Below are 22,156 nucleotides of genomic sequence, written 5' to 3'. Positions count from 1 at the left end.
AAATCCTCTGTACAAGACGTGATGCACGAAGGGGCGCATTGCTGTGATGAAGCTGCCCATCCCCGGTTGCCCACAGCTGCAGCCTTCTGAATCATCCAATTAGCTTTTGCAGTAGAATGTTCAAGCTTAATGCAAAATTTGATGCAGATTTATTATACCCCCTCAGTCATTTTGAGTGTGATGGCCACACAGTACACATGCTCACTCAATGGCATCTACTGCCCCCACTGACTAGTACAGTGAAGTTGTCACTGTTCACACATGCGCATTCCAGTCCACTCTCCTTGGCTGCCACATGACATCCATGTTGCGAAAACTGTTCTTATTATATTAACAATGGTTGGACTTTTTCCAGACAGACCTTGTACACATATTCCAAACTTTCAAAATTATGGTGCCTTAAATACCTGGAGTAATAGAAATCTTCAGGTAATTTGCTCATTTCCTGATTGTTATTTTCATGACGACTATCATTCACCTAATGATAAGCTTTCTTCAAAAACCAGCTCTGCATACCTTAAGGCTGAACCACACAACTTTACAACATGAAGCTATTCCTAGGATAGTTAGGGTCATGTCTCTGAGTGCTTTGTCTTCAATAATATGTAGAAAAATAATAGAGGGAAACCATGAAACATTACGTTTCAACAGACTTAAAATCCAAAGGGTGAGATGTTCTCGAGATTAAGTTTGGAAGTACAAACCTGGACACACACTATGTGAACAAGGCCACTGTGGAGATTGTTTCAGGTAATGAGTTCATAAGGCATATGCACAGAAAGCACATTGTTTCTACCTTTGTGCAGGTAGAAGGTTCAAATTATCTGATCTCTTTTTTAGTCATGGACAATCAATTCAAATATACACAATACACAAGTAGTTCTCAACCACTTACCCTCAGGGGGCATGAGTTAATGTCCAGATATATTTTGGGCTGTACCAACACAGGGTTGCTACTGGCATCTAGTGGGCAGGGTAGGGGGACACTGTGAAACATCCTGCAGTGCACAAGACAGCCTCTACCACAAAGAAATGTATCCCACCCAAATGTCAATAGATTGAGTAACCCTAGGTGAGACTATGTACCCTAGAGAATGTACACACAGCTTGAGAGATGCTCGTAACACTTTGTTCTCTTAGTTAGCTATTTTTGCCCTTTTGCTCCCTTTGCCATCAGTATCATTTACTGAGATTATTAATTTCAAAGCATAAAAGCACTTAGAATCTCCAACTAGGAACTGGAAAATGAAGCAAGCTGAATTTATAATGTCAGATGAGGACATTATTAGAAATATATCAATATAAGATACCAACATCAATGTTTCACTTAAATTTAATACTAATAATATCAGGGAGTCATATTTTATTATACCAAGTTAGGAAGACAAGTAAGATTTTCACCAGCATTTGGCAGTCTGGAGAAAAAAACATAAATCGAAACTATTATTCAAAAATCTAAGTACAAGAAGGTTCAAGTTAGCTAAAGCCCTAGAAGCAGGATTTGACAGAAAAGAAAATAAAGAAATAGCTATTGGGGATATTAAGAATAAAGTGATCATTTCTAGGAATAAAGTTATATCTACTGCAGGGACGAGGAAATGTTTAAGAGTTCAATATCCATCTGCATAAACCAGACACCTCAACCTGAGTGTCACAAGACAGTCGAAGGACATGATTGGGGCAAATTAATTTGTGAGGGAGAAACTGTCACAGCAGACACTACCTTAACTGGAAGTACAGGGCTGGGGTGAGGATTAAGAGGACCTTTACCCTCACAGTCCCTTCCTTCCCCTAAAACAGAGCCTTCCTGAGCCCTCGGCAGATCAAAAGAAGAAGTTCTGACCTCTTATAGGCCCACGCTGATGTCATCACTTTCTAGATCTGAATCATCAGATGGAAAGGCTTCTCTGACACAGAGTTCCAACATGTATCCTTGCATCAAGTTGCCGTAGATGTAAAAACTGACCATTATGTCACCAGATTCAAGAGAGACACAGAAGAACCTAAAAGATTTCAAGGGAAGCACTAGAAATATAAAGGTAAATGAAATGGCAACTGAAGTTTTTTAGAAATTGCAGGAAAAAAGAGCTACTTCCAAAAGAGGACTTCCATGGCAATCTGAGGAAACACAAATACGTCCCTTGTAGAATGATACTTTCAAGAACGGAAACCCTTCCTGCTTTTGTGTTCTTTTAATCTTTGTAAACACATCACCTAGTACAGTGGCTGGCACTGGAAATACTACATTAATTAATTTAAAAAAACCAAGGGGACTACTGGTATGCTTTTTTTTGTTGTTATGGTCATGTGCTCCGTGATGCCTGCACTCTGGGTCGTAGGACTGGACAAGCAACCAAAGCATACTTGTGGGCACACTGACAGTAAGCGATGCACACGCCACATACCTTCCTTTGTGTCACAGGCTCGGTGACTGCGCCTCCAAGGCATAAGGGAGGAGGTTTTCAGGAAAATAAGGAAATCTGTAACAACATCATTCAAAGTAACAGGAGCTAACATGTTCAAGGTCTAAAGTTACTCAGACAGCAGATCTAAACCAAATAAACATTTGTCCTATAACCTTTCTGTTATGTTGCCAAGGGAATCTGTGTTTAGGAACATTCATTTTCTGCAGCTAGAGCAGTAAAAGGCAGGATAGCTTTCATGAAAGAGGAGAGAGACTTGTATCTGTGAAGGCAGAGAAGACAATAAATTCTACAGATTTTTATAGAGTCATATATGTGTAGAACCTTTCAATCCATAAAATTTCTTCAGCCCTGGCTGTTATGGCTCAGTGGATTGAGTGCCAGCCTGAGAATAAATAGTCACTGGTTTGATTCCCAGTCAGGGCACATGCCTGGTTTGTGGGCCAGGTCCCAGGTTGGGGGTGCACGAGAGGCAGTCACAAGCCACACATTGATGTTTCTCTTCCTTTCTTTCTTCCACCCTTTCCCTCTCTCTAAAAATAAATAAATAAAATCTTTAAAAAATAAAATAAAATTTCTTCAAGTTATCGAAGAAGTTCTGGGGGCCTCATACCAGAATATCAGTAGTAGGTAACAACAATCCCACCTCTGCTAAAATTACTATAGTGGAAGAATGGTGGGGGAATGTAAAGTAGATACAGGGCCAAATAAATGAGACCTTAAATGTAGAAGGAAGGTAAAAATGACTTTTAAACATTCAATCTGCAAGGAGGCTAATCTTTTGTCAGAAGTCTAGAGATAATTTCTTTGTTCCCTTCCTTTTGGCAACACAAACCTGAAAAAGTGAAGTGAGCCCATGCTTTTTAAAGAACTTGAGTGCCCTCAATTTCCAGGGCCCACCAAAAGAACAGGCTCTGGCACTCTGAGTCTTCTGGAATAAGAGTTGGGAGCACTGGCAGGACTGCACCAATTTGCCTGACTCTCCATTCAACCCTACACTACTGGGGTGGCCAAAAAGACCATTTAATTTTTCCATAAAATTCAAGACACATTTTTTGCCCTGGCTGGTGTGACTCACTGGATTAAGGGCCAGCCTGTGAACCAAAGGGTCACCAGTTCGATCCCCAGTCAGGGCACATGCCTGGGTTGCAGGCCAGGTCCCCAGTAGGGGGGCATGTAAGAGGCAACCACACATTGATGTTTCTCTCCCTCTCCTTCTCCCCCCTTCCCCACTTCCCCCCTCTCTAAAAATAAATAAACGAAATCTCTGAAATAAATAAAATGATTGCTAAAAAAAGACAAATTTTTTATTTTCACCAATAACTTTATTGACTCGGATGTTTTGATTATGTCGGCTATCTCCCACATGGTATAATGCTGATTGTTCTCAATAATGTCTCAATTTGGTCACTATCAACTTCAACTGGTCTAGTCAACTGTGGGGCTTTGTCCAGCAACAAATCTCCAGCACGAAATTTCACAAACCACTTTTGACACATTCGATCAGTCGCAGCACCTTCTCCATACGCTGCACAAATATTTTTTTGTGTTCCAGTTGTGTTTTTACCTTTCTTGAAATAACAAAATGTAATACACTGAAAATGTATTACACCTTCAATATTAAAATGGCTACACAAAAATTCACCAATTTTAAGTTTTTTTTTAAATGCATGCTGATATAACAGCTGTCATAAAACAATCTAGCAAAATTGTTTTCAATGAAGTTGAAAACAAGTAAGAGCTACTAGAGCCATCTTACAGAAAAAAACAAACTTTTTGGCCAACCCAATACAATTAGCATCTGTAATTGATAAAAACAGAAATTAAAAAAACCCCAGAGCAGAGTGATCTGTTAAAACTTAGATCATGTCTCTTCTCTGGGCATAACCCTCCATGGCTTCCCCTCTCATCCAAGAGTCAAAGACACAGTTCTTACAAAGGCAAGTAAGACCCTACATGATCCCTGAACGTCTGTAGCCCCTCTACCTCCTCCTACCGTGACTATTTGGCCCCTGGTTCATTCAGCTCTAGCCAAACGGGTTTACTAGCTATTCCTAGAGAACAAAGGGCCTTTGCCTCAGGGCCTCTGCACCAGCTGATTGATCCCTCAGCCTGAAATGTTCTTCCCTCCACGCCCACATCCAACAGGTGTTCTAATTCACCTCCCTTGGGTTTTTGCTCAATTGTCATTTTATTCTGAGGCCTACCCTGTCTACCCCACATAAAAGTACAACACAGCCATCCCCAGAATTCCCTCTCCTTTCCTCGCTTCCTTTTCCCCATAGCACTTATCACCTAACGTACTATCAATTTTACTTATTTTCTCCTTCTATTTCCACCCCCCCCCCTTAGAATATAGTTTCTTACGGGCAGAAGTTTTTGTCTGTTTTTCCCAATAGGTGCTCAAAGTATCGATATATACAGAGTCCTACTCTCAAAGAGATTCTCATGAACACATCTTCTATTCCTTTGCCTCCTAACCCTACACCCTGTAATACTCCAAAGTTCAGATAGTGGCACTAAACCTACTCACTGTCCTACTCCAAAACTCAGGAGTCATCCTAGACTCCTCTCCTTGCTGTACCTTTCTCCCCCATGCTCAGCCTGCAAACCAAGCATGTCAGAACCCAGGACCCATTTTTCAAATGTGCAGAATTTACAGGCCACCATTTTCTTCTTCCCTAACATAAAACTTTAAAAAGAATAAAATGCTCAAAAGCCAGTTAATGTTATAAATCTTTAACACATGTACTTAATTTATGGAAGCACTATACAAAGAAAAACTACTTCTAACAGTGAAAACTTCATTTACAAAAAAATAATAAATAAATAAAATAAGGTTTAAAGAGATCTTTTTGTTGTCCTGAAGAAACATGCGCATGACTTCCAAGTACATGGCAACTCTGAGATGGAATCTCTAGATTTCAAGTCAGAGAACCCAGTTTATAATGGGGTTTCGGGTTTTTTTAAGCTAACACTACCATACTTATGACTCTTGGATAGGAACAAATCAGTACCAAATTTCACAGTAAAGAGCAAAAATCCAATGTATTTTCACAGGTCTGGAGAGGCAACTGTTTCTATTTATACCCTATATTTACATAACACAAACATACACGGAAGTTCCAAATTTACAAAACATACAATGAAGAATTTCAAACCAACAAGATTCATATATTCAGGAATTAACTATGTGCACAGCGCCTAATAATTCTGTGGGGAAAAATTCAATCTGGACAACAAATTCATTTTTCAGCTCATTAATTCTGCAGAAGAGAGGTACCTTTAGTAAGCCAAGGCATTACCCCGCAGACTAGCTGTGCACTGGCACTGGTGGGACTGGTCTCACGTAACCACAGCTCTATTCCAAGTGACCCAGCAACCCGTTTCTTCACCAAAGGAAGGAGCGGGGAGGCAACGAGCACAACCTCAAGAGCAGGTATAGGAAAGGAGACTTTTAAAGTGTTGAAACCCCGGAATCAGTCCAAAGCAGCACTGTCAAGTATGCCATTCCTTCAATGAATGAGTCCAGCTCCTCAGCTACATAACTCAGCTAATACTACCAGCCTTCATAAAGCCAGGGAAAATTGAATGATGATACTTTGGATGAAAATATTTTATAAAATATAAAATCCCATTAAAATTCCAGTTAATTCTAAAGTGGGAGTGATTAAACTCAGCGAATTCTTCCACCTTTGAATCCTAAGCCTCAGGGGCCCAGCACCATCTGTGCAGCTGCCCAGGAAAAGCAAAGTCAACGCACAGATCACCTCTGAGGACACATCAGAGTGAAATCAAAAGCAGAGTACTCCTTAGCATCAAAAAATTAAACTGGCAGTCCTGGCCAAATGGCACAGTTAGTCGGAGCGACATCCCGTACACTAAAAGGTTGCAGGTTCTATCCAGGTCAGGGTCCATACCTAGGTTGCAGGTTCCCTGGTCCGGTGCACACCCAGCTGATCAATGTTTCTCTCTCTCCTCTCCACTCCTTTTCCTCTCTCTCTTAAATCAATAAACATACCCTCAGGTGAGAATTTAAAAACAGAGAGAAATTAAAACTGGCAAAATTGAGAAGTTAGAGGCCCAGGATACCCGTATTTTAGAATGGGAACCAGTGGAAAAGTATCAGTGAGAAAATGAGATTTGGTAAAGAAAATGACTTTATAGCCAACTTGACTGAACTCCTTCTTAGAAGTCTTTATGTAGCAATATGAATATTTAAATATTTACTGGTTAGCACTGATAACATGCAGCCAATGACATCATCTTTGTTACAAAGAAAAGCAAATGGGAAGAAAAGATCAGCCTGGGCCTATTATCACAAGAAAAGTAAAGGGCAAACCCTTCTCACTGATCAGAAGTCAAGAAGTCAGTCACCTTTGCATACTCAATAATGACATATTTCTATCTACTTGTGCCCTGGCTCATCCTAAAAAAATTTTTTTAAATAAAAGATTTAAAATGGTGATGGCCATTAATACTAAAAAAAATTAGCTTCATTTATTTTTATTATATTCATTAATATACCGTCTTGTTCCACAAGCATTTGGGGAGCTGGATTTGATTTCTTAGTAAAATCTGTCAACCTCTTACTACAAGTCTTACTATATACTTTATAAAATGATGATAAATATAATAAACTGCATGGCACAATGCCAGGAACAGAGTAAGCAATCCATAAAATGGATTACTATTCACAGGCTGTAAGCTCTCTGAGGGGAAGGTATTACCTTGCTCTGTCTTGTCTGCTCTCAGGCCTATCGTTGGTGCTTAATAAATACCGCTGAATAAACAATTGAATATGATTCAAGAAAAATTCTCAACTCTCACCTATTTTACATCACCAGTGCCTCCCACCTCCTCTAATCAACAGCAAGGGTCTAGAAAACCATACCCCAGAGAAAAGGCATTTAAGTTCCTGTTTATATTTCCTTAAAATAACCACAAAGATTCCTGTCCCAAAACCACAAAATCAATGCTTTGCAACAATGTATTCTTAAACAATTTTACTTCATTTCCCCTCAAACAATGCACAAAGTTCCTTAAAACTGCAAGACTTAGTTTAGTTCCCTTTCCTCCTTAAAAAGGAAAGGCATATTTATAAAACCCTATGATTCTCAAATTTCTAGTATGATTTCTTGATCTTTAATTCATGGATGGTTATCACACTGGCTCTATTTGCTTTTTTACTATATACTTAGTGCAAGTTAAAATAATAAAAATTGCCTTACTATAAAAAACAAAATTTTAAATTATACATCAAAGTATACCACACTTCAGAACAATCAAATTCAGAAACTAACACATTTCAATGATGTTGCATCTCTTAAAATACTTTCAGCAATACTTTTGGGAAGAGACTTCAGGTCTAGCTCTACAAGTCACACACGAAATTCTGTGTCATTACTTTTTAGTTAAGACTCCTATTAGGTATAAAACAGTATCACCAACCTGATTGCTAAATCTTTTTCACCAGATTTTAGTACAAATTCTCTAAATTGTGTGGATTCAATTTCATTTTGTTATTCTTTAAAATCAAATCTGCACTCAAAGGATGAATGAAGATGGTGAAAAAAAACACAGGCAGTAAAATGAATTCTAAAAAAAGTTACAAAAAGAAGTATTTTCTGCCTCATGTGAAAAGTTGCTAATTGAAAGAACAACTTCAAATAACTACTCTGAATAACATAACACTTACTTGTAAATCTAAATTCTGATATTTTTGATCCAAAATAGGTTATATTTGTTTACAGTCAATTGTGACGTGTATCAGTTGTATCTTCCTCCACCAATGTGCTATAGGTTACACCATTTAAGTGCCCTTCACAGAAATACTACCAAAGAACAACCAACTCTGCCTCCCTGGAAAGGCACACAAGAAACTTAAGGGTGGTTGTCTCTGAGGAAAGGAATAGCATCTTTGTAGAACAGAAGAAAAGATTTTTTACTGAACATACTTTTATACCTTTTGATTTTTATATAATGTGAATGTATTACCTATTTTTAAAAATCTGTTTAACTTAATCACTTCCAAGTGTCAGATATCTCTGGCTTCTAAGCCAGAAAAATATACTAACACTAAAGAAACATGGAGTTCTTCTAATGGCACGTCACTGTAAATCTGGATCTCCAGATGCAGAGCAGAGCTATTCAGACCAACAGCAGGGAAACCCTGCAAGCAGGTCTTTTCAAGTTCACATAGTTGAACTATTCTGCTGTATCATTCCATTAAAGTTTAAATATCATTGGTAACAAAAACCTGATACTATAAAAACTAATGTGTCAATTCAAGAATGAAAAACAAAGTCAACTAATGAGCTATTAAAGGAGATATATCCAAATTTATTTTTGAAAATTAGCAAGTCGATAACACATATATAGTAAAATGTTGCAAAGTCCCTTAAAACATATGCTGTCTACTATAAAAATGTGGAAAAGATGTCAGGCATGGTGCCTCAGCAACATGGTTCAAGCAACGTGAACTAGATAATGCAATATGATCTGTTGCTGGACACAATTGCACAATCTCGATTACCCAGAAGATTCTACCAAACAGGAAATTCATGATGTGACTTTAAGAAACACGGGAATTATATTTAAAGATTAATACGTTCAAAGGCTGGAATTTGTTTCAAAACAAGAAGTAATTTTATAGATCCCTTTTCAAATGTTGCATGGGCATGAATTACATGGATCTTTCAGATCGGGTGCTCTCAAATTACAGTAAATCTAAAATAGAGTGTATAAAACTTTGTAAGTTAGAGAAGTTAGTGAATGTTTCAGGTCCGGAAATGTTATGGTATTAATTTAATTAAAACACACTCACAGTGTGAATTAAAACTGATATATTCCACATCCTTATGAAAACCATCGTGTACCTCAGGTATAAACGTAGATAAGTCCCCTGCAAACTCTCTCAGGGGGCTTTAAAAACACTGTTCTATTCACAAGAATTATCGTAATTAAAAAAAATATTTACAGTATCTCCCAGCATTGTTCAGAACTTTTGATCTCGAGGGCGTCCAACGGATCTCACTTGCTCCAAATGAGAAAATTGTTTGTCAAACAATGCTTAAATGAGCAGTGGAATGTGACTAATCAGTGAGGCCGCCAGTTTCTCAAGCTGCACTGTTCTTGCAGGCACTATCACCCACTCCCCAGTCTGCGAAAAGGAAATACGCCTTCAACCGAATCGGAAACACAGCACTCAAGCTGGCACAGTGCTCACCGAGATAAAGTCGGTATTTTAAGCTCTATGGGTTGCTCCTAATTGAACTGAGGATTCAAAAAGAACGCTTCTCAAAATGGGATTTCGACAGAGTCTTGCAAAAAACCCGGAAAGGACGCCCTGCGCCGTCAGTTCTGCCCAGAAGACAGCAACCTCCGGGTCTGGCTTTGCCCTTCTAATTCTCCGCAGCTCCCCGGGCTTGTCTGCTCAGAGGGCAGACTCCGGCGCCCAGGGTGGGCGCACCTCAAGAGAGGGTCCTTCTGCTCGACGCCATTAAGGAGACACCCCCCACCCCTCCGCGAAAGAGCTTCCCCGGGTGCCTGCTCCCGGGAACGCGCAGGGTGCAAGCCAGGTTCGAGCGCCAGCACCACCATCCACTGCCCACCGTGGACCTGCGTCCTGCACACGGACGACCACCTACCTACGTGTGCAGGGTGAGAGATGCAAGGGGTACAGGAGTTGCCGGACAAGGGTCGAAGGGGCAGCCATGCCCTCCCCCAGGGAAAATTCCTGCCGCTTGGTGCATCGCTGAGCCGTGGGGGCAGGCCTGGCTCCGGGACATAAAGGCCAGCTAACCACCACGGCCCCAGACCCAGTGACACTCACCACACTGAGCCATAGGCGCCGGAACCCACCGGGGACAGGTTCTGGTAACGCTCGGGCACCTCCCAGATTGTCTTGTTCAGCTCCTGCCGGTAGAACGTGGGCCTTTCCTGAGACATCTTCCAGCGGCGGCCGCGGGGGGGAGGAGGTGGCCCTCCGGGGCCGCGCCTGCACCCGCACCCGCTCCCTGGCCCTCGTTCCCCACGCTGCAGGGCGGGGATCCCGCACCGGCTGCCTGCACAGGTGCCGCAGCCGCGACCCAGCCGACTCCCGCGCGCGCGGCCCCTACCAGCCGCAGCGGCTGGACGCGCCTCAGCGATGGGGACAAGCTCTGCTAATGGGAAGGACACACTCCGGAGCTCAGGGCTGCGCCCGCCAGGATCTCCCTGCACCCTCTCCCGGATCAGGCCAACTCCGGGCTGCGCCACGGGCTACCGCTCCAGCTGCTGCGGTTCCAGTAGTCGCCGTTCCAGAAGCAGCGAACAGGAGCCTCCCGCTGTACTCTCGCGAGAAGAGCTCGCGGGACTCTCCGCGAATCGAGATTTTACCCAATATGGAACCTGCCCCTGGGAGGGGGCTGAGGAGGGAGGAGGACGGGAGACGCAGTTCTCGCGAGAAGAGATCAACAGCTGGAAACCAGAAGAAGGATTTCACTGTCCGTTCTTTTTAAAGGCGCGAAGGCGGACCAGGGGAGAGGATGAGCTGGCAACACATGCCGCGTGCGCCCCACCGTGGTCGGCGGGGCAAATGCCTGGTAGAAAGTGACTGACAAACACGGTGTCGGGAAAAGAGCCAAAAGATCTTTGAACTGCCATTAGTCACCACCAGCAGCAGAGCACCTGCTCAGCGGAACCCGCAATTGCCAAGAAATAATTGCATTTAAAAAAGAGAGAGAAGCGTTCTGGCCAGAAAGCTGTTGCATCCCCATCTGCTGAAGGACATATGGCCAGCTCTTCGGAATTCTAATAAAATCTGTCCCAAAAGCAAATAGTAGCCCTGCACTAAAGTCGACGTATTACATCCAAACTCTCCTAGTAGTTTTCAAACTTTTAGGTGCATAAGAATCATCTTGGGAGTGCAAAATGCAGATTTCCAGGACCCGCAGAGAGTCTAATTGGATAGGTCCGAGATGGGCACCAAGAATATGCATTTTTACAATAAACCCCAAGCAGTTCTGATTCAGGAAACACTCTGGTATCTCCCTTTGAGAAGCATTTTTTAAACTAACTGACTCTTGCCCTGAAGGGCTTCCACTGAAGAGGATGTTAAGCATTTAATTCACGCTTCTCAGAGTAAGAACAGGGTAGAGTGGTATTATTAGGCAAGTCAGTTGATTTTTCTTAGACCTTAGTTCCAGTTCATGCAAAAGAGAATTCCTTTCTTGTATTTCCACCTAATAGGGTCTTTTATAAAGCTGAACAAGATAAATTTGTATGAGCAAGTTACTTTAACCCCATACCTACTCCCACTGTTACCAACCTATTCCTATGCAAAAGCTTGTTGCAGTAAGCTTGTTAGGGTCTTTGGACCCTAAAAGAAATAAGTATGTCCAAGTCAGGAAAATTCTCATCACTTCCCATGATTATTCTCTTTTGTGTTACGCACCCCTTGCTGTGCTCAGATTTGCCTGGCCTGTCTCAGCATCTAGCATAGTGCCTAGAACATAAAAGATACCCCATAAATATTTGTTGAACAAATTATGAACAATGACCATGATCTCCATTTAGGAGGTGGTGGAGGATCCTCAGTGCTTGTCAAAGAAAAAAATAAAGAAAACATAAGACCTGATTCATGGGTGATTCGTATAAAGCTTTTCTTTTTCTTTCTTTCTTTTTTTTTTTTTTCCAAACAATGTGGCTTAGCCTGGATTCTCAATCCTACAAAGACATGGTGCTTGAAAATGTTCCAAGTCAACCTGCAGGTTAGGGGGCTTTGAAAGAAGTAATGACAGCTGAAGAAGGAATGGGAACAAAAATGTGACTGAAAAAAACAAGGACAGGGAGTGAGGAATCAAGGGGATGAGTAAATAGACAACAGAGGAGAGGAAACTTGGTAGTAGGAATTCTAAGAAATTCACAAATGTATCCAACAAACTGGGATGATGAGGTGAAAGTGACCACAAGGGTAACGATGAAGTGAGTAGGACATTTACTCACTCATTCAACAAATATGTACTGAATGCCTACTAGGTGTCAGGCACTTCTGATGGAAGGGTGACTAAAAAACAGACACGGTTGCTGCCCACAAAAGCTTACAGTTAACTTCAGGGCAATGATTCAATGATGCAACACAAATTTATTGAGCACTTACTATATCTACCACACTATTTTAGGTCCTGCTGATTCAGCAATTAAGGATAAAAATCCCTGACTTTTTAGGGGTGAGGCAATTTACAAAAAGGAATAGATAAAGTGAATAACGTTTAACATGGCAGTCCAGCCAGTGTAAAACTGCAACAGACGATCAGGGATATAAGGCTGCAGTGGAAAGTGACGGGCCCCGAGCTTCGGCAGGCGGCGTTAAAGCCGGGAGACCGAGAGAGAGCAGAGAGGAGGTCCGGGCCGCAGCGTCTTGCAGCATCTTGCAACGGGAGGACCCCGGCTGGAGCAGACCAGAGCGAGGCTGGAGGCCTGGGTGACCCTCTAGCCCCCAATTTGCTCGCGCCCCACCTGACCTGATGAGGTTGTGGGGAGACTTCGGGTGACACACTTGCTGAGTGTGAGGTGCGGGGCACGAGGCCTGGCGTCAGGAAGGCCCTCGATCAAGGGCAGTCGGACCTGGAAGCGAGTGGAGGCCCGGGTGGCACAGGTCAGGGGGCGGCACAGGTCAGGGGCTTCCGCGGGAGGGCGGCCCGGCTACCCGCTCCCACCCCGCCGCCTGGGCTGCCTGCCCTTCTCGCCCCCGCTCCCGCCGCCCGCCCGCCGGAACGCCCGCGGGTTCGGCCGCAACGGCTCGGGAACCGCCTGCGCGGGTGCCGGCAGCGCCGCCAGCCCGGCCGCAGCCGCCCGGGCCTCCGGCGCCCGCACTGCCGCCCCGGCCGAGGAACCCGGTGAGCCGCCGCCGGGAGACGCCCGGGTCCCGGGGCTGCGGGTCGGGGTGGCGAGGCTGCGGCGGCCCCGGGCGCCGCGTCCCGGTGCGAGGGGTCCCCGGTTACATTTCGAAATCCCCGGGCGGGGGCAGCGTCGTCCCGGCCGGGGCTGCGCACGTCGCGGGTGCTCAGTCAAAATGTGCGGAATGAATGAAGGAAGGACCGTCGTCCCTGGGAGCTTATCTCTCAGAGGCATTTTCTCTGATTTTGAAAGGCCGCGTGGAATGGCAGTGACAGTTGTGCGCGTTTTGCAAAGTGAATCCTTTCAAACTCGTCGGCCTGAACTGTCAGAAGCCCCAGAACTGGTGCGCGGCCGGCCTCTCCCCGCCTCCCGTCCGTCTCCTGAGGCCCAGGCGTGCCCCCCGCTTTCAGACCCCACTGCTTCTGTTCTTGTCGGGCCCGTGACTGAGTGCACGCTTCTACCACCCCCGCTTAGCCCCTTTCTCTTCTTATCAAATCCTGTGTGTCGGTGGCCCCCTGTGGAGCCTTCTCCAACATCCCCACCCCAGTAGTGAGTTCTCTCCCACACACCGTACCCTAATTGTTATCTTCTCACCACGTCACAGTAAGATAGCTGTTTCTGTGTCCAGCGGTCAGCTCAGCTCCACGGGGCTGTCCTCTTATTACTCCTCCCAGCCACTAGACAGAATGACCGAAGGACACTAAAAGCGATGCTCTGTTTGTGCCTGTTCTAATATTTTGCTTGTTTGTGTGCCTGTTCCAATATTCCAGATACATTCCCCGTGAAAATGTAGGTGATAAAGGGGAAAGAGGTGTTTCTGATGGAAGTCCAAATGCTTATTTTGAAGTTTTGGAAGTGTATTTCACCTTCCCATGATTACAGAGAACATGAAAGATGTTTAAGACTATTGGCAGAAAAATTCTTGCAACTAAATTAGGCTCAGGATTTCATGTATGTTGGGTTGCATTTAAATTTTTTATTCTCGACTTTTAAAATACTTTCACATTATGTAAATGAATCAATGGGTGGCTAGATAGATAGGGGTCTTTTAGGGGTTGAAGGAGCTAGGTCAAAAGTGCCTGTATTTTAACAGTGCCCCCCAGTTTAGCATTGAAAGGCTAAATAAAATAATTGGCTACATTTACAGTGGTTCACATACTTTATTGTGTGCTGGAATCACCTGGAGGCCTTCCTAAACCATACTGCTGGCCCATACTCAGGGTTTCTGATTAATTTAGGTCTTGCTTGGTAGAGCCTGAGAATTTGCATTTCTAACCTAGTTCCCAGGTGGTGGTGATGCTGTTTATGTAAGAACAGAGTGTGACTTACAGAGATCAAATTAATTTCTATTAGTTCATAGTGAATCCAGGTACCCCAAATTATGTCACATTTATAGAATTCCAAAATGAAACCATAACGAGCTCATACCCATGGTTCACCCACCTAAATATTTTGTCTGATGGCAGGAGCGTCAGAGAATTGTTTTCTATGTGCACATTTATCTTCCAGATTATGGGTAGAGCTTTACGTGTTGCTGATCTCACTGTGTGCAGAGGCCCCATCGCGCTAATGCTTAGGAGACAGTAACAGAGACTCTCTCTTGTCTTGTGTCTTGGCTGAAAGGTCATTATCCCGTCAATGTAGTTTGGATGATGATTTTCGGAAATGCATCACCTTTCCACACCCAAGTGCATCTGCCACTTGTCAGCAGGAGCTTCTGGTCACTGCACCTTGTGGGGAAAGGGTCCTGCTAGTGCATAAAAATGAACCACTAGGGTTTCTAGGAAATCAAGAAAGACATAATGGAGCTAGAGAAATTCCAGAGAAGACCACGAAAAAAACACCCAATAAGGAAATCATGTGTTTTCTCTTACTGCCGTAGCCAGTCATGGGATGAGCCCTTTAACAACAGCCTTCCACATGTCCCTCCTAGTCATCCTCACCAGGGCCCTGCAGGTTACGATTTGATTACCCCTCCCCTAGGCTACTGTAACAGTAATAGTAATCCTCTCCAGTTGGCCTTTTTAGCTCTGGCTCTAACTCCAAGCAAGTACTGTTTGGTAAATTTAACGTGATAGGGGAAATATTTCATGTCTGTGCTGTCCAGTTATGGTAGCCCCTGACACGTGTGGCTGTTGAACACTTGAAATGTGGCTAGTGTGATGGAGGAACTGAATTTTTTATTTTATTTTAACTAAGTTGAATTTAAATAGCTTCAGGTAGCTGAGGCTGCTGCCCCAGACAGCACAGCTCTAGACCACTGCATCGACACAACTCATCTTCTGAGGCAGGGGTCTCCTGCATAGCACTACATTTGCTCAAGCACTTCAAATAGCTAAAGAGTCCAGGTGGGACCCAACAGCCAAGACCTTCTAATAGGCCTCAACCTAATTTTGGAAGGCTTAACATTGATTTTACTAAGATTTATTATTGAATTACTTGCCTTATTATCTTATTGTATCTGAAATTTATCCTGTCCTATTCCTAAATCATCTTATTCTCCTCCCTGCCCCCAGTGTGGACAGAGCAAAGCTGAAATCGTACCTCATCCAGGAGGTCTTCCTCATCTTTCTAGGCTGGGAATATTAATTCCACTCTGTAGGAGATTACATTGTATTAGGATGTGGTATCTATTTTGGAATCAGAAAGGCTGAGGTCAGACTGGCTCTGCTATTATTGTAGGACCCTGAGGAACTCACTAAATTCGACAGTAAGTTGAAGGCTAGTAGATGAAGGGCACCTCTTGAATATAAACGATGTAGACTGAAGTCAAGAAAAATGCAACACTACTTTCCGTAAGTGAACTAATAGGATATGCTGCCTCCAAAGGGTTCAACAACAGAAAATATAAATACTTAGCTTCGAAAGAAAGGGAAATTCTCAGGGGATAAACTACAATTTGTGATGGGAGGAGAGGATTTTTTTGTGACTTCAGTAACAATACTCTTGATACACAAGTCACATGTGGCAGCCCACAGGCTGAATCCAGCCTGCAGAGGTGTTCAGTTAGATGTGTACTATGTTTTTGAAAATATGTAAAGTAATTGACAACATTTAAAAATCAGAACTTCAGATAAAATCTGGAATTATGGCTTCTCTTGGAAAAGATCAGATCCGGCCATGCTGGGCCCAACAGGACCCACATTGCTGGTGCTGAGTACTGCTGCTGCTCCTCCCCCTCCCCAGTCCTACTGTCGCCGCTGTTCTTGACATTCAGGCACTGCCTGCTTCTCACCAGCCCGTCCTCATTGCCACTTTCACAGACAAAATGCTGGGTTCTAGGCCCTGAATCTAGTCCAAGGTGGCAGTTACTGTAATTTCAATATAATTAACAAGTTAAGTAGGCTCTTTTAGTTGCCAGGAACACGTAAATTCTAGTAATGGAACTTTATTGTAAGATTACATATAAAAAAAGGAAAACTGGGTCAAATATTCCTATGGGTGAGAGAAAAGGGAAATATTACTTAGGTATTAATGTACAATTCTACCTGTTTTTCTTTTCTGTAGAAGACACGAAGTACTAATTCTCTTAAGTGACACATGGTAAAATACTTCTTCCATCCTCCTCTGTATTCCCCAACCACATTCTCACTTCTTTATTGAATTTGTGATTTTAGTTTAAGGTGTTATATAGCACACTACTGCTACCCAATGCTTTGAGGGTAAAACTACAATATGTAACTATGGACCGGTTACTTAACTTTTCTAAAACCTCAGTATTATCACTTACAAAATAGGGATAACAGTAGTACTAGAATTGTTGTGGGGATTAAATGAAAAAACTCATTAAAAAAATCTACTGCAATGCTTGCCGTATAGTAAGTGCTCTGCAAAGGTTGGCGATGATGTGGATGCGTGATCACCAGGAGGGACAATGACACTGATGGCCCATTAAATGTGTTTCCAGCCTCAGCTATTAATGAACTATTTGTATGACCTACATACTTTATGTTTGCCAATGTATTTTAGAGCTATGATACATATATACTTTTTTACATTTATGTGGAAGAATTTTAGAGTTTATGCCTTTTTTATTTTTCAAAAACACAGATGATCAAGAATGATTACACTTTCTTGCATAGAGGGAACTCTATCCATCCTCATGAACTCCTCTTTCCCATTCTCTTAAAAGAGTAAGACCATACAGAGCTTTAAAGCTTAACGTGACCCTTAGAGATCATATGGCCCAACCATGTCATTTTATGGACAAGGAAACTGACACTGAAACTTATTTTCTAAGAAACTTGCCCCCAATCAGGCAGCTAGCTAGAAAAACAGCCAGGGTTACATCCCCAGTCCCCTGAGACCCTGTGCAATGCTTCTTCTGCTACACCATGAGGCCACTAATTGAATACTACATAGTCATTAAGAAATATTTGTTGAGGGGCTGCTAAGTGTCAGGCACTATTCTGAGCCCTGAGAATACAGCCATGAACAGTCAAAGTCCTGCCTCTTAGACTCCCGTTTTAGTACAGGAAACAGACGATGGCCAAAGAAACAGTGCTAGATCAGGTGTTGGCAATTGCTGTGAAGAACAGGGAAGGGTAAAGAGATAACGATAGGTACGCTATTTCAATAGAGTAGGAGTTAGGAAGACACTGTGTTGACTGACCACTTAACCTGTGCATTTTCTTTTGTGAAAGTTAGTGGTTATACTGACTTGTACCTCTTAATCATTTTCCTACAGCATAATTGAATATAAATAAAACTAGGCTTCCTAGCAGGACACCTGGGTTCTAGTCCCGACTCTAATTGGTAACAGCCAAGTCTGTTTACACTTGGGAGCCCCAGTTTCTCCAAGATGAGAATAATTCTCACCTTGCATTCTTTATAGGGTGGTTTTGAGTATAAAACTGAAAAACACATGAGAAAGTTTTATAATACTGCAATGTGTTAGGCAAATATAAGGTATCATTATATGGAAATTTTACTAAAAAAGGTCTAGATTTTTTAAATTGCTTTTTGTTTGATCTGTTTTCATCCATCCAGGAATGATGCAAATAGAGAGTAGCAGTCAAGAGTTTGACTCTAAATACAGGGAGAATTCTTTCACGTATGATGTTAAGCGAGATGTGTACAATGAGGAGACCTTTCAACAGGAACACAGAAGGAAGTCCGCTTCCTCTGGGAACATGGACATCGACATCACCACCGTTAGACACCACGTCCAGTGCCGGTGCGTGTGTGCGGCCATTCCCCTGCTGCCCAGCTGGCAGCACCTCAGCCCTATTTCGCTCCTTTCCGTGCCTCCCTCTGTCTTCCTCCTCTGAGTTCCTGTCATTGGAGCCTTAGTTTACAGCAATTTCTCCTCAATTGTGTGTGTGTGCTGTGCCCTGTAGCACCTGCTTGATTGTAAACTTCTTGAGCACAGAGACCTTGGATGCCCCCCACAGCATCTAAGGGTGATATTTAATAAATACGTTGTTTGATTAACCACCATTACTAGTCTCCTAACAACGACAACAAAAAGCAGCCATGGTGGATGAATTAATGGTAGCAGAATGGCATCCTTTTAATCTCACAGCCAGCTGTGTCCACGCGGCACTCATGATCATCAACGGGGACCCCCCCTCCTCTCACACCCACTGCGACTATGTGGCCTTACAGTCCGGGGGCTCCCAACCTGTTTCTGTGCTGTGAGACTTTTAGCAGTCTGCGAAAGCTTATGAACCTCTCTGCAGAATATTCTTTTTATTTTTTTACTGTGGTAAATATGTATGTTCCCACATTATAAGTATATATAACATTATAAATATAATTATATATAAATATATAATGCTAAATATATATTATAAATATATAACACTAAATTAGCAGTTTTATCTATTTTTAAGCGTACAAATCAGCACTGATGACATTCACAATATTGTGTAACCATCACCATTATCTGTTTCCAAAACTTGTCACTACCTTAAACAGAAACTCTGTACCCATTAAGTAATAACTCCCAACTTTTCCCTCCCCTCTGGTTCTTGGTCACCTCTCTTCTACTTTCTGTCTCTATGAATTGCCTATTCTCGATATTTCACTTAAGTGCAACCACACAATATTTGTCTTTCATGAGTAGCTTATTTCACTTAGTCATGTGGTCCAGGTTCATCCATGTTGGAGCACGAATCAGTACTTCATTTTATGGCTGATGACATTCCATTCTATGTATACAGCACATTTTATTCATCCATTCATCTGCTGGTGGACACTTGGGCTGTTTCTACTATTTGGCTATTATGAATAATGCTGCCATGAGTATTGGCAAAGGAGTATCTGTTGAGTCCTTGTTTTCAATCCTTTTAGGTATATCCCTAGGAGTAGAATTGTTGGATCATGTGGAAATTCTATGTTTAACTGTTTGAGGAACTGCCAAATGTTTTTACGGCGGCTACACCACGATACATTCATACCAGCAATGTTCAAGTGTTCCGGTTTCTCCATATCCTGTGCATTTATTATTTACCATTTTTTAAATTATAGACATCCTAGCAGGTGTGAAGTGGTATCTGTCTGTGGGTTTTGCTTATTTGTTTTCCATTTCCCAATGACCAAATATAAGAGCCATCTTTTCATGTACTTATTGGTCATTTGTATGTGTTCTTTGGAGAAATGTCTGTTTTCCTTTGCCCCTTTAAAAATTAGGTTGTTCGTCTTTTGTTGAGTTGTAGGAGTTCTTTATATGTTCTAGATATTAAATCCTTATCAATATATAATTTGCAAATATTTTCTCCCTTTATGTAGACTGTCTTTTCACTCTGTTGTTAGTGTCCTTTGGTGCACTACAGTTTTTTTTTTAATTTTAATGAAATCCAACTTATCTATTTATTCTTTTGTTGCCTGTGACTTTGATGTCATAGTTAAGAAACTGTTGTGAAATCCAAGATGATGAAGATTTTTCCCTATATTTTCTTCTAAGAGTTTTATAGTTGTAGGTCTTGAATTTAGATCCTTGGTTCATTTTGAATTAATTTTGTATGGTGTAAAGTAAGGATCCCACTTCATTCTTTGCTAAGTGGATATCCCATTTTCCAGCACCATTTGTTGAAGACACTGTTCTTTTCCCATTGAATGATCTTGGCCTGAAATTTTTTCAATGCACAAAACACATAAAATTATAAAGGAAACCAGTTTTATTGAAATATGGTTTATCAAAATATGAAAAATCCAAATATATGTAATTTCATAATGTGGGTCTAATAACTACCATAATTTCAAAGTAGCAATGAATATAAATGATATTTTAAGATATCTGTAGCAATTTTAATGTAATATAAAAGTATTTGTGATTTCTATTGGTGACAAAGTCAAATTCTCCTGATACTACTCTGGTTTGTTGTTAACATTCATAATTGAAAGAAATGCTAAATTTCAGTTCAGAGGTTAGTGAAAATAAAGACATAATTTTTCATCTACAGACTTTCATCTACAGACTTGGGGAGCCTAGAGACCTATGGCTAAAAACCCTCTGTGACCTACGCCATGATGTGAGCCCCAATTCTCAAGCTGCCCTCATGCAGGCTCTGGGTTCATGTGTTGGGTAACAAGAGGAAGCCTCCGCACCACTTCGCGGCACTTTCTTCTTTGAGGCATCCTCCTTTGTCCATATCCTGCCTTTTGCAAGTTGTGGTCTTGGGTGTCCCTCCCAGTCTTACAACACTACTCTAATTTTTTCTGCACCAGGGTGGGTCAGACATCATTCATTAAAGAGGGAATTTGGAGGCCACTTTGGCTTTGTCTCTGTAAAAGGATAGTCTTTTCCGGACTTATCCTTCATCATAAACAGGTACTTACTCCCCCCTACCCTGCCCTAGCCTTAGACATTTAAATCTCACATGTTCTGCCCATCATGGGCTCTCATAGCAGTTTTTATTCCCTACTTCTAACATATACAGTTATATCCACTTCTGAATTTTAACCTGAAAGTCACTGTGGTTAAGGGCAAGACTTAGAAGCTGGATTGCCTGGTTTTGAATCCCAGTTCTCCTGCTTCCCAACTGTGCGGCCTTAAGTACGCTATCTACCCTACTGTGCTTCAGTTTCCTCACCTGTAAAATGGGGATGGTAATAGCACCTATTTCATAAGGTGATTGTGAGGATTTGTTTATTCTTTTTATTAAAGTATAATTGGCATATAATATTATGTTAGTTTCAGGTGTACAACATAGTGATTTGACATTTATATACCTTACAATGTGATCACCACACTAAGTCTAGTGCCCATCTGTCACCAGGCAAAGTTACCACAGTACTGTGGACTAATTCTCCTTCCCTTTTTTAACTCACCCCTCCAACCACCTCCCCTCTGGCAACCGTCCATTTGTCTCTCTTTCTATGAGTCTGTTTTTGCTTTGTTTTATTTGTTCCTTTTTTCTTTTAGATTCCACACATAAGAGAAATCATGTAGTATTTGCCTTTCTCTGTCTGACTTATTTTACTTAGCATAATGCCATGTTGTCACAGATGGCAGGATTTCACTTTTTTATAGATGAGTAATATTCCATTGTATCACATCTTCTTTATCCATTCCATTATCAGTGGACACCTGGATTGTGCCCATATCTTGGCTAATGTAAATAATGTTACATATGAATATATGAGTGTGTGTATATATATATATGTGTGTGTGTGTGTGTGTGTGTGTGTGTGTATATATCTTTTTGAATTAGTATCTTTGTTTTCTTCAGATAAACACTGAGAAATGGAATTGCTGGGTGATATGGTAGTTTTTTAATTTAGTTTTTAAAAGAATTTTCATCTGTTTTTCATAGTGGCCATACCAATTTATAGTCCCACTAAGGGTGCACAAGGTTCCCTTTTTTCCACATCCTCACCCACACTTGTTATTTGTTGACTTTGTTATA

General features: G+C 41.9%; 2 protein-coding genes across 4 annotated transcripts in view; one reads left to right on the top strand and one right to left on the bottom strand.

The window, feature by feature from the left end:
• The window catches only part of MAPK14 (mitogen-activated protein kinase 14), a 64,068-nt gene extending 53,672 nt beyond the window's left edge, over nucleotides 1–10,396 (bottom strand). For all 3 annotated transcript variants that reach the window (XM_028508632.2, XM_028508633.2, XM_036024019.1), the window contains exon 1: nucleotides 10,258–10,396. In XM_028508632.2, the coding sequence (XP_028364433.1) occupies nucleotides 10,258–10,373 (116 nt within the window). In that variant the 5' untranslated portion in view covers nucleotides 10,374–10,396. The remainder of the gene's footprint in view (nucleotides 1–10,257) is intronic.
• A 7,899-nt stretch (nucleotides 10,397–18,295) lies between these two features.
• The window catches only part of SLC26A8 (solute carrier family 26 member 8), a 70,904-nt gene continuing 67,043 nt past the window's right edge, over nucleotides 18,296–22,156 (top strand). The window contains exon 1 of the mRNA XM_028510335.2: nucleotides 18,296–18,480. Within this exon, the coding sequence (XP_028366136.1) occupies nucleotides 18,296–18,480 (185 nt within the window). The remainder of the gene's footprint in view (nucleotides 18,481–22,156) is intronic.

Source organism: Phyllostomus discolor, chromosome 4, assembly GCF_004126475.2.
Source record: "Phyllostomus discolor isolate MPI-MPIP mPhyDis1 chromosome 4, mPhyDis1.pri.v3, whole genome shotgun sequence".
NCBI lineage: Eukaryota > Metazoa > Chordata > Mammalia > Chiroptera > Phyllostomidae > Phyllostomus > Phyllostomus discolor.
This window is presented reverse-complemented; position numbering and strand designations above follow the sequence as displayed.